The sequence below is a fragment of the Rhinopithecus roxellana genome, chromosome 17 (assembly GCF_007565055.1).
Source record: "Rhinopithecus roxellana isolate Shanxi Qingling chromosome 17, ASM756505v1, whole genome shotgun sequence".
NCBI lineage: Eukaryota > Metazoa > Chordata > Mammalia > Primates > Cercopithecidae > Rhinopithecus > Rhinopithecus roxellana.
Window position 1 is genome coordinate 10,215,057 of NC_044565.1, and position 11,112 is coordinate 10,226,168.

The 11,112-nt window shown below is 43.3% G+C and overlaps 1 protein-coding gene across 2 annotated transcripts in view; it reads left to right on the forward strand.

Moving 5' to 3' along the window:
• Positions 1-10,106, forward strand: part of STAMBP (STAM binding protein) — a 34,851-nt gene extending 24,745 nt beyond the window's left edge. The window contains exons 7-10 of one of the 2 annotated variants that reach the window (XM_030921375.1): positions 5,966-6,078; positions 6,680-6,779; positions 7,158-7,217; positions 9,458-10,106. In XM_030921375.1, coding sequence (XP_030777235.1) covers positions 5,966-6,078; positions 6,680-6,779; positions 7,158-7,217; positions 9,458-9,514 — 330 coding nt within the window. In that variant the 3' untranslated portion in view covers positions 9,515-10,106. The remainder of the gene's footprint in view (positions 1-5,965; positions 6,079-6,679; positions 6,780-7,157; positions 7,218-9,457) is intronic. The other variant, XM_030921376.1, reaches the window with a different exon arrangement.
• Positions 10,107-11,112: the final 1,006 nt, after the last annotated feature.

An 11,112-nucleotide genomic window follows, 5' to 3' on the forward strand; every position in this document is an offset into this window, starting at 1 on the left:
TCACCACTTCAATATGTATCTCTAAACACTATAGTTTACTTTTGCCTGACTTTTACCTTTTTGTAAATGGAATTATACCATATGTATATTTGTGTCTTGCTTCTTTTGCTCGACATTTTGAAAGTTTATCCACATTCTAGTGTGTAGTTTTCTGAACATGTTCTTATGCCCAATGAGCCAACAACAGAGATGGAAAAGGGCAGGAGAATCAAGGTAATGTGATGATAAGGAAGGACCGAATCAGAAGCACAAAGAGGGATTCATCTTCACAGGGGGAAAACCATCCATTCCTCCAAGACAAGATTGAATGAACAGAAATGAAGATACAGAGAGATTTTTGAAATGATGTCTGGAGGAGTTGAGGAAACACGTTTTAGACAATCTTGACCTCAATAAAGTTGGAGTCTAGGTCTGCTGTTGAGCAAGAGGGAGACCAAGGAAGATTTAGAAACTGGAGGAGATGAGGGAAAGGTTAGAATCATTCTGTACAGACTTCAGGTAGAACTTCGCTACAAATGAATAAAAGCGTTTTAAGTATCAGTGAGGGCCCAGCTGGGAACAGATTTAGAGCCTAAATTGATAGTAGTTCAGCTTATTTATTTATTTATTTATTTATTTTTGAGATGAGGTATCACTATGTTGTTTATGTTGGAGTACAGTGGCTATTCACAGGCACAATCATACTGCACTACAGCCTTGAACTCCTGGGCCCAAGTGATCCTCCTGCCTCAGCCTCCTGAGTAGCTAGGACTACAAGCAAACACCACCATGCCCAGCTAGTTCAGCTTTTTTTCCTCCATAACATTTCTGCACCATTCCTTCCTAATTCGGGATTAAAAACAAACAGGCTGAGTGTGGTGGCTCACACCTGTAATCACAACACTTTGGGAGGCCAAGGTGGGATGATCTCTTGAGCCCAGGAGTTCAAGACCAGCCTGGGCAACATAGCAAGACCTCATCTCTATAAATTTTAAAAAAGTATGCATTTGTGGTGGCACACGCCTGTGGTCCCAGCTACTTGGGAGGCTGAGGCAGGAAGATTGCTTGAGACTGGAGGTCAAGGCTGCAGTGAGAGCCGTGATCAAGCCACTGCACTCCAGCCTGGGCAACAGAGTGAAAACCCTGTCTCAAAAACAAACGAAAAGCAAACCGTAAGATTTATTCAGATCTTGAAATTGTCCAGAGGAAAATGCAAAAGATCAGTTCTTCCTTCTTAACCTTGTCAACTATAAATCAGCTTCCCAGGTCAAAAACTTTGTATGGTCATGGATTGATCACCAACTGTTTTCAGACCTCCAGCCCAGAACTCAAGGCACTCTTCATCATGTCTCAGCCCCATCTGAGCCATTTCCCTCTAGGGAAAATTTCCCATCCAGGCACCCAGGCTGCCTTCAGCATTCACCCTTCTTGCTCATTTCTGCTCCTTCGGCATATTGTTTTCTCTTTGTGAAAGTGCCTTCCTGTGTCACCAGCAGCATGGGCACAGTGAACATAGTGAACTTTAATTCAAGAAACTTGACTGTGAAAGGAAGGAGGGAGAGAAGGTACAATAGTTAGAGAGGAGCAGGGGATCACGGCAAAGTTTTTTGATTCCATTCAATAGTTGTTTACTGAGTCCCTGCTTATGTCTCTTTATTATCTTTCTGGCTACCCACATTTACTCCCAGTTAGAATCCTGGGCTCTAACCATGGGATGGAAGGTGATGTTGGCACAGGCCACTGCTCCTTAGCAGCCTAAAGGATTATATTCTCATCAGGTAGAAACTTTGTGGTCACTGAAGTCCTTACATGTCCCGTGAAGACTTGTGTGTGGATTTGCTGCCTGCACTCAGCTATCACGTTCCTGTCCTGAAGGCTTCTTCCACAGTGAGCTCATCACAGCACCCTGTGGAATGGTGCTTCTCAGATGAGGCTGCACATAAGAATCACTTAGTGAGCTTTTAAGAAAAGTGTTCCTCATGATGGTTCTTTCCAAGGGTGGGGTGCAGGAGGCTGGGCTTTTGTCAAGCTCTGCAGGAGATTTGATTTTTTGGGCAGCAGGTTTGAAAACGCTAGTCAATTGCATGTTTTTATTGTCTGTGCTTTTCTGTCAGTGAACGTTGGTTGTCTTTTCGAATCATGCTAGATCTTTTTCCATTTTTGTTACCTAAGATCACACCTCCTCTAAGATGAACATAAGTCATTATGTAGTTGTCTGTTTTGCATATAAAATATGTGCTTAATAAAACAAACAATGGAAACAAATTAATCAGGATGCACATTTAGGTGATGCTTTAACTGATTAACCTCAAATTTTAGAATCGTGTTCTCCTTCCGCACAGAATGGCCTCCTTTGTATGATTTAAATATCCGCTGAAATTCAAGTAGTCCCCTACCTCCCATATCTTCCTTGGATGATGCTTTAGCTACAGGACAGCCTTTGCCTATAGAACCTGATTTATGCTTGACCTTTTAACACCTCTGTGGGAAAGAAGAATCATTCATCTAATTGTGGTTTACTAAGTCCTTGACTTCTACTATGTTGAAATATTGGGTATGTACCTTCTGTTCCAGAATGGGTGACTCGATGGTATGGAGAGACCTTGTAAGGAACCAAATAAGTCTTGATGGTCAATTAGAAATTATGAGTCTCTTGAAAAACAAAAACCTGAATCATCCAGAGAGAAACACTTCTTAGAGGAGATAGAAGAAATTCCCTAGGAAAAGTTCCAAGGGCCACTGCGTGCCATTCACAGTTGTTGAGGACACTCACCTACCTTGTCCATGGATGCCCATCATGACAACCCCAGTAACACCTTTGATTCCATGGATCCCTGGGTGAATCCAACATCGTAGTCCTTGAGTTCTTCCAATTTGGTTCAAGAACAGGAGAGCCAGAGCAGGAAATATCAGCAAACAACCTCCTCTTCTGTCTCTAACCCTGAGACACAGATGTCTTTGCCTGTCTCCACTCCTACTGTCTAGTGATCTTTGTGCAGCAGGTATGCTTCTGAAGGAGGTCTCCAAGCCAGTTTCTGTGTGCTGTCATCTGAGATGGGGTTCCCCTTGCCAGTTCTCACACCCCACAAGACCCACTACACTGATCTCCTGGCTAGCACACACCAACCTCAGGGAGGCCTTTTCTTCACACTTGGAACCTAGATCTTGATTTCCTTTTGAAAGGTCAGAATTTGTTTAACTGGAATGTGGCACAGCATTGAATTCTTCTGCCTTGTCTATTTCAGCTTCAGAATTCTGTTTTTCTCCCACTTTGTAGTGGTCTTTGAGTTTTAACACTGAGGAACAGTATCTTTCCCCAATGATGCCCCAGATGGAAGGTTTGAGCTCTGTCCCTGGGTCCTCTCCATACCCCCCTAGTTTAATGGCCCAGTGTCTTGATGCCTTCTCACATCATGGCTCTGCAGCCTACAGTCTTTCATCCAACCAGGAATTCCAGAACCCATCAGGCACCCTAGATCTTCTAAACCGGTGGGGTCAGAGTCCCCGTTTTGAGTAGTACAGAGAGGAAAGTTCCCCCTTGTGTTTACCTCCCTTTTTTGTCTGCCTACTCCAGTTCCCCCTTTCTTGAGTGCTCAAGCTGCCTAACATCTTCCACTGTCTTCAAACAAGGGAAGCCAGAAAGTTCCAAGCCTCTTCGTCCTCAGTTTACTTTTGTCCAGTACAGCCTCAATGACCTCTGGGAGCTCTCTCCCTGAGAAGGTTTTCTGAGTGAATTAGATGAAATGTGATGGGTGGGTTATTTGATATGTCATCTATAACCATGAGCTAGGACAGCATGCACTTGCCTGGGCTTAATGCTGTTGCTTTCCATTAGAAAAAAAATCACCTTATCATTCATCAGACACTCTACAGAATCTCAGAATTATGGTTCTGCACAATGTAAGTGAGAGCATACATCCACCTACCCAGGAATTGAAGTGGGATCTCCCCCACCCCATTTGTAGCATCTCCCTGTGCTTGCTCTTCAGACAAATGCCCATCTGTTTAGTTGTCATTCTGCTGGGGCCAATGCAATCTAAGTTATTTCATTTCCTTAGTTATTTTCATCCCCTTCCCCTCCCTCATTGTATCCTTCACCACGGACAGCTCTTGCAGTTTCCAATAATTGTTTATACTCCTTATTTCTTTTCTTTTTTTTTTTTTTTCTTTTTTGAGATGGAGTCTTGCTCTGTCACCCAGGCTGGAGTGCAGTGGCGTGATCTTGGCTCACTGCAAGCTCTGCCTCTCGGGTTAATGCCATTCTCCTGCCTCAGCCTCCCAAGTAGCTGGGATTACAGGTGCCTACCACCATGCCTGGCTAATTTTTTTTTATTTTTTTTAACTAGAGACGGGGGTTTCACCGTGTTAACCAGGATGGTCTCGATCTCCTGACCTCGTGATCCGCCTGCCTCAGCCTCCCAAGTGCTGGGATTACAGGCGTGAGCCACCGCACTTGGCCTGTGCTCCTTATTTCTACGAGCTCTTTTATTCATTTTATTCCTTGTTACCTAGGACTTTATAATGGGCACATATATATTTTTCATTTTCTTTTTCTTGTTTTCCTTTTTTTACAGTCTTGCTCTGTCACCCAGGCTGGAGTGCAGTGGCGTGATCTCGGCTCACTACAAGTTCCATCTCCCAGGTTCAAGCGATTCTCCTGCCTCAGCCTCCCAAATAGCTGGGATTACAGGTGCCTGCCACCATACCCGGCCAACTTTTGTATTTTTAAGAGAGGTGTGGTTTCACCATGTTGGCCAGGCTGGTCTGAAACTCCTGACCTCAAATGATCTGCCGCCCTCAGCCTCCCAAAGTGCTGGGATTACGGACATGAGCCTCTGTGCCCAGCCGGTTTTTTTTTTTTTTCTCTTTTTAATTGACAAATAACAATAGTCTATATGTTTTGAAATATGTATACACATATAGTGGAATGGGAAAATCAAGCTAATTAGCATATGCATTACATCACTTTTTTGTGATGAGAACACTTAAAATCTACTCTCTTAAGCAGTTTTCAAGTGTATAATACATTGTGATGAACAGTAGTCACCATATTGTATAGTAAGTCTCTTGAACTTAAAAAAAGAAAGAAATTATGAGTCTCTTCACATACTGGTGTTAAGCTATATTTGTTTACAGTGCTGGAAAGGAGCTTCCTTACTTATTAGGAACTTCAGGTGGACCTCTCATGGTTGCAAGTGGCTTCTTACTTACAAAGGAGATTGTGCCCAGCTGTTGAGAACTGTTTGGCTTTACTTCCTTCAGAGACCAGGCTTGGTTGTGCGGTAGAGTAGGCCTCCCTTATCCTCAGGGGATATGAGCCCAGACCCGCCCCCCCGCCCCCCCCCCCCCCCGCCCAATGGATGCCTGAAATCACAGATAGTACCAAACCCTATATATACTATGTTTTTTTCCTATACATGCATACCTGCAATAAAGTTTAATTTATAAATTAGGCACAGGGCCAGGCGCAGTGGCTCAAGCCTGTAATCCCAACACTTGGGGAGGCCGAGACAGGCGGATCACAAGGTCAGGAGATCGAGACCATCCTGGCTAACATGGTGAAACCCTGTCTCTACTAAAAAATACAAAAAATCAGCCGGGCGTGGTGGCGGGTGCCTGTAGTCCCAGTCACTTAGGAGGCTGAGGCAGGAGAATGGCATAAACCTGGGAGGCAGAGGTTGCAGTGAGCTGAGATCTGGCCACTGCACTCCAGCCTGGGCAACAGAGCAAGACTCCATCTCAAAATAAATAAATAAATAAATAAGGCACAGGAAGAGATTAACAACAACTATAATAGAACAGTTATAAAAATACAGTGTAATCAAAGTTATGTGAATATGGTCTCTCTCAAAATATCTTATCACATGTAATATTTTCAGATCGCAGTTGATATGGGTAGCTTGAAACCTCAGAAAGGGAATCGCAAATAAGGAAGGACTACCATGTATCCTCACTAAGAGTCCTCTGACTTTTTTTCTCTCCTCAGACTCACCCCACACAGACTGCGTTTCTCTCCAGTGTCGACCTACATACTCATTGCTCTTACCAGATGATGTTGCCAGAGTCGATAGCCATTGTTTGCTCCCCAAAGTTCCAGGAGTGAGTATAAAGGGCATGGTTCTGGGTGTTTCAAGGGGGTAATAGGGAAGAAAGCCTCAGGGGAAAAGGTCTCTATTCTTGTGGCCTTGTTCTTTGTAAAACACATAGATTGTAGTATAAATTGGTTATTCTAAAGGGCTTCCTTTTAAGCACCATATCATGATTAATCTATCATGCTTGTTCAAAAAGATATCCAAGTAACAACTTAGTTGCTATTCTAAGAAACGTCTACAAAAAATTTGAAGTGTTTGTCTTGAAGCGATAGGAATGTCAAGAGTTTTATGTTGGATTAGAAAGTTTCAAAATCAAACACATTATCTCAGAATGCACTTCTTTTCAATTCCGAATCCTGTCTTTACTCCCACTTTGATTATTTACTATGAATTCCCCAGCAAAACTAGTGTGATGACAGTGATGAATCATTCTCTAACTGTGATTCATTCACCAGAGAAGAGACCTATGAGGCAGCATCCTACAGAAGCTGTCTCACAATGACCTCTGCCCTGCTGTGTGAGTGCGCATGCTGGTGTGTGTGTGTGCATGTGTTTGGGACGGAGGGACACCTTTGCTTGACTCTTAGCCTGCCTTTTTTTAATTTCAGAACTGGATTCTTTAAACTAACTGACCATGGACTGGAGGAGATTTCTTCCTGTCGCCAGAAAGGATTTCACCCACACAGCAAGGATCCACCTCTGTTCTGTGTACGTTATCTATGTAGAAGAAACTGGGGCTGTGCTTCAGGCAGGGAGGACAGTCAGAGCTGATGAAATGCATCATCCTTCCTGATCCACACAGAAGACCAGCCTTGTCACTTACCTTTCCAGATCTCAATAGTAAGGACATACATGAGAAGCAGTGCGGGATAGGAATAGATTTGAATCTTAGCTCTGCCACTGTGTGCTTTTGATTAGGCTACTTACCCTTCCTGGGCCTCAGTTTTCCCATCTATAAAATGGGCATAATAATAACAACACCTACTTTATAGGTTTTTTGAGATGATTAACTGAAGTAATGTGCAGGAAGTACCTAATGCAGTCGCTGGCTTATTAAATGTTAGTTTTTCCTTTCGTCAATGTCAGTTTCTAAGCCTGTACTTCAATAAGAGATTTGAATGCAAAGGAAAAGAGAAGCCACTTAAGGTAGGTAAATTAAGTATATTTGTAGAATTTTGCTTAAATCATAGGGGCTTTATGACCTGCCTACGAAGTTTTTTTTTCCCTATGCTGTGGTCTGTGAATAAAAAGTTTAGTTGATGATAAGATCAGTATGTTTCCATTTGCCCCTCCAATCTGATTTGATGGTGTTGCATTACTCCATGCTGGCCATGGAGTATTATTTCTTTTGGGTTCAGAGAAAAGTCAGCAATATGAAAAAGGGACTAAGAACCTTGACACTTAAAAGGAACTGGAGATGTTTAGAAGAGAAATCCTAGGAAGGATCTGAGAGCTGACTTCAAGTGTTAGAAGAGTTGATGTATGAAAAAAGGGATTGGGTGTGTTTCATGTCAGTCCTAGCACTACAACTAAGACTTCATGGAATGACGGTTTTCTGCTGAGCGTGAGGAAAAACTTTCTGACAAATCTGTTAAAAAATAGATCAGTCTGCCTTGGAATATCTAAGTACCAGGATGTTGAAACAAAGACTACACTATCAGAAAAAAAGTTTGGGGCACCAGTGCCCACGTTTTCGGTTATAAAGACCCCTGTTGTCAAAAGGGAGCATTCTCCTCTCACCATGTAACAGTAGGTATACTTTATTATTTGGGTGACATCATAGCCCAAAAAACTGATGAATTCAGTAATTCTTTTAAAGTAATGTAGGGCCGGGCGCGGTGGCTCAAGCCTGTAATCCCAGCACTTTGGGAGGCCGAGACGGGCGGATCACGAGGTCAGGAGATCGAGACCATCCTGGCTAATATGGTGAAACCCCGTCTCTACTAAAAAATACAAAAAAAACTAGCCGGGCGACGAGGCGGGCGCCTGTAGTCCCAGCTACTCGGGAGGCTGAGACAGGAGAATGGCGTGAACCCGGGAGGCGGAGCTTGCAGTGAGCTGAGAGCCGGCCACTGCACTCCAGCCTGGGCGGCAGAGCAAGACTCCGTCTCAAAAAAAATAAATAAATAAATAAAAATAAAGTAATGTATATTTTAGGGATGACACTATTTGTTCCCAAGCTTAGGCATCAAAAAGAATGAGTCTAGAATGTACATACATTTTAAAAATAAACAAAGGTATATGGGCAAACACTGATTCCATGTACAGGTGGAACTGGTGATAGTAATGAGTCCCAGACTCTTACCATAACTACCACTTAAATAGCAGTCTGGCTTCCAGACTGAGAACCACTAGCGTAGAATGAACATTTTAAATAAGGTTGTTTTTTTTTTTTTTTTTTTTTTTGAGACAAAGTCTCGCTCTGTTGCCAAACCAGAGTGCAGTGGTGCGATCTTGGCTCACTGCAGCCTCCACCCCCCAGGTTCAAACAATTCTCCTGCCTCAGCCTCCCGAGTAGCTGGGACTACAGGTGTGCGCTGCCACACCACCAGGCTAATTTTTTTTTTTTTTTTTTTTTTCTTTAGTAGAGACAGGGTTTTACCATGTTGGCCAGGATGGTCTTGATCTCCTAACCTCATGATCTGCTCACCTTGACCTCCCAAAGTGCTGGGATTACAAGCGTGAGCCACTGCACCCAGCCAAAAAAGGGTTTTTTTAAATGACTTTTCAGGCCGGGCGCAGTGGCTCATGCCTATAATCCCAATACTTTGGGAGGCTGAGGCAGGCAGATTACTTGAGGTTAGGAGTTCAAGTCCAACCTGACCAACATGGCGAAACCCCACCTCTACTAAAAACACAAAATTAGGCCGGGCGCGGTGGCTCAAGCCTGTAATCCCAGCACTTTGGGAGGCTGAGACGGGCGGATCACGAGATCAGGAGATCGAGACCATCCTGGCTAACCTGGTGAAACCCCGTCTCTACTAAAAATACAAAAAACTAGCCGGGCGAGGTGGCGGGCGCTTGTAGTCCCAGCTATTTGGGAGGCTGAAGCAGGAGAATGGCATGAACCCGGGAGGCAGAGCTTGCAGTGAGCTGAGATCCGGCCACTGCACTCCAGCCTGGGCGACAGAGCAAGACTCTGTCTCAAAAAAAAAAAAAAAAAACACAAAATTAGCTGGGCATGGTGACTGTGCCTATAATCCCAGCTACTGAGAAAACTGAGGCAGGAGAATCTCTTGAACTCGGGAGGCAGAGGTTGCAGTGAGCCGAGATTGTGCCACTGCACTCCAGTCTGGGCAACAGAGCAAGACCCTGTATGAAGGGGAAAAAAAAGACTTTTCAGAATTTTCTAGGACTCCACCTTTCTTTCTTTTTTCCTATTGCAGAGCTGCAGCCACGTGACCGTTGTGGACAAAGCAGTGACCATCACAGACCTTCGATGAGCGTTTGAGTCCAACACCTTCCAAGAACAACAAAACCATATCAGTGTACTGTAGCCCCTTAATTTAAGGTTTCTAGAAAGCTTTGGAAGTTTTTGTAGACAGAATAGAAAGTGGGGCATCACCTGAGAAAGAGTTGATTTTGTTTCAGGTTTGAAAAGAAATAACTGAACATATCTTTTAGACAAGTCAGAAAGAGAACATGATCACCCAAAAGCAACTGTAACTCAGAAATTAAGTGGAAAGAATGGTATAATGAACCCCCATATACCCTTCCTTCTGGATTCACCAATTGTTAACATTTCTTTCCTCTCAGCTGTCCTTCTAATTTCTCTGTCAATTTGTTCATATTTACCTCTGGGCTCAATAAGGGCATCTATGCAGAAATTTGGAAGCCATTTAGAAAATCTTTTGGATTTTCCTGTGGTTTATGGCAATATTAATGGAGCTTATTACTGGGGTGAGGGACAGCTCACTCCATTTCACCAGATGGTGAGGCTAACACATCCTGAAGAGTGATTTTGTCAGGAATTATTGTTATTTAACAAGTGTTTTCAGGATATTTTTCCTCTACAATAAAGTAACAATTAACTTATGTTTTTGTGCTCCAGAGTGATCCATTTGATCAAGCATTGTATAAACAGGTTAAAAGGTGTGGTTGTTTTGGAAAGGTAAGGGAAAATGGAATTTGAGATATACTGACACTGAAGGTGTGTCCCAGTTCACTTTTAATTATTCCATGTTTTTTATCTGCCTGTTGCCATCTTCCAGAGGTGTGAAGTCATCTCTTCTTTTGGTGCTGTCTCAAATGGGTCAACCATTCACTTCCTCCTTATGCCCTCCATGCTTTTGGCTGAGGATAATGAAGCCTTTGTTTGGAGTACCAGGTTACACTCCAGTAAATGATTACATTTCCCAGCCACCCCACCCTACCAATTTCACTGTGTTGGCTGTTCTTTTCTGACTAAGGCAATACCTAGGAAGACGCTTGAAGCGGCAGTTGATACTGCCTTTTTCTGTGAGCTGAGCCTCGTGTTCTAGGTGGCCTAGAATTAATGGTATCATTTGTGACACCTCGAGTGAGGGCAAGAGAGTAAATACTTTGGCTAGGAGAAGAGTGATTTCTTCTATATCAGAATTCTAGGTGAGGGGAGGGAGAATCTGTGAATGCATAAAGTTTTGCTTCATTTTTAAATTTTGTCTCAGTCTTTATTGCTTAGGTTGGAGGTCCTTGAGCTTGTCCCCTGAAAGAGCCCAGTTCTCTATATTCTTTTTCTTCTCTTGGGTTCTTAACTCCCCATATAGTGGAAATTCTTTCTCTGCTCTTTTGGTATGGGTGGGTCTGGAGGCCAGTTGGACTTGGGAAAGCCATTTCCTCTTATGGCCCAGAGCAGCCTGGCTATTCCACCTTGCTCTAAACAGTCCTGAAATTGCCCAGTCCTGTGCTTTTGGGAAGTCCATCCCCTTCTTCCCATTCTTTGTCTACCACTTAGCTTAGGGCTCTCTTACCTTTTATTTCGACTGTAGCCATTGGCTTTTACCAAGTCTCTTTGTTTTTAGCATTTCTTCATTCCAGTCTGTTCTGCACACTTTGATCAGGA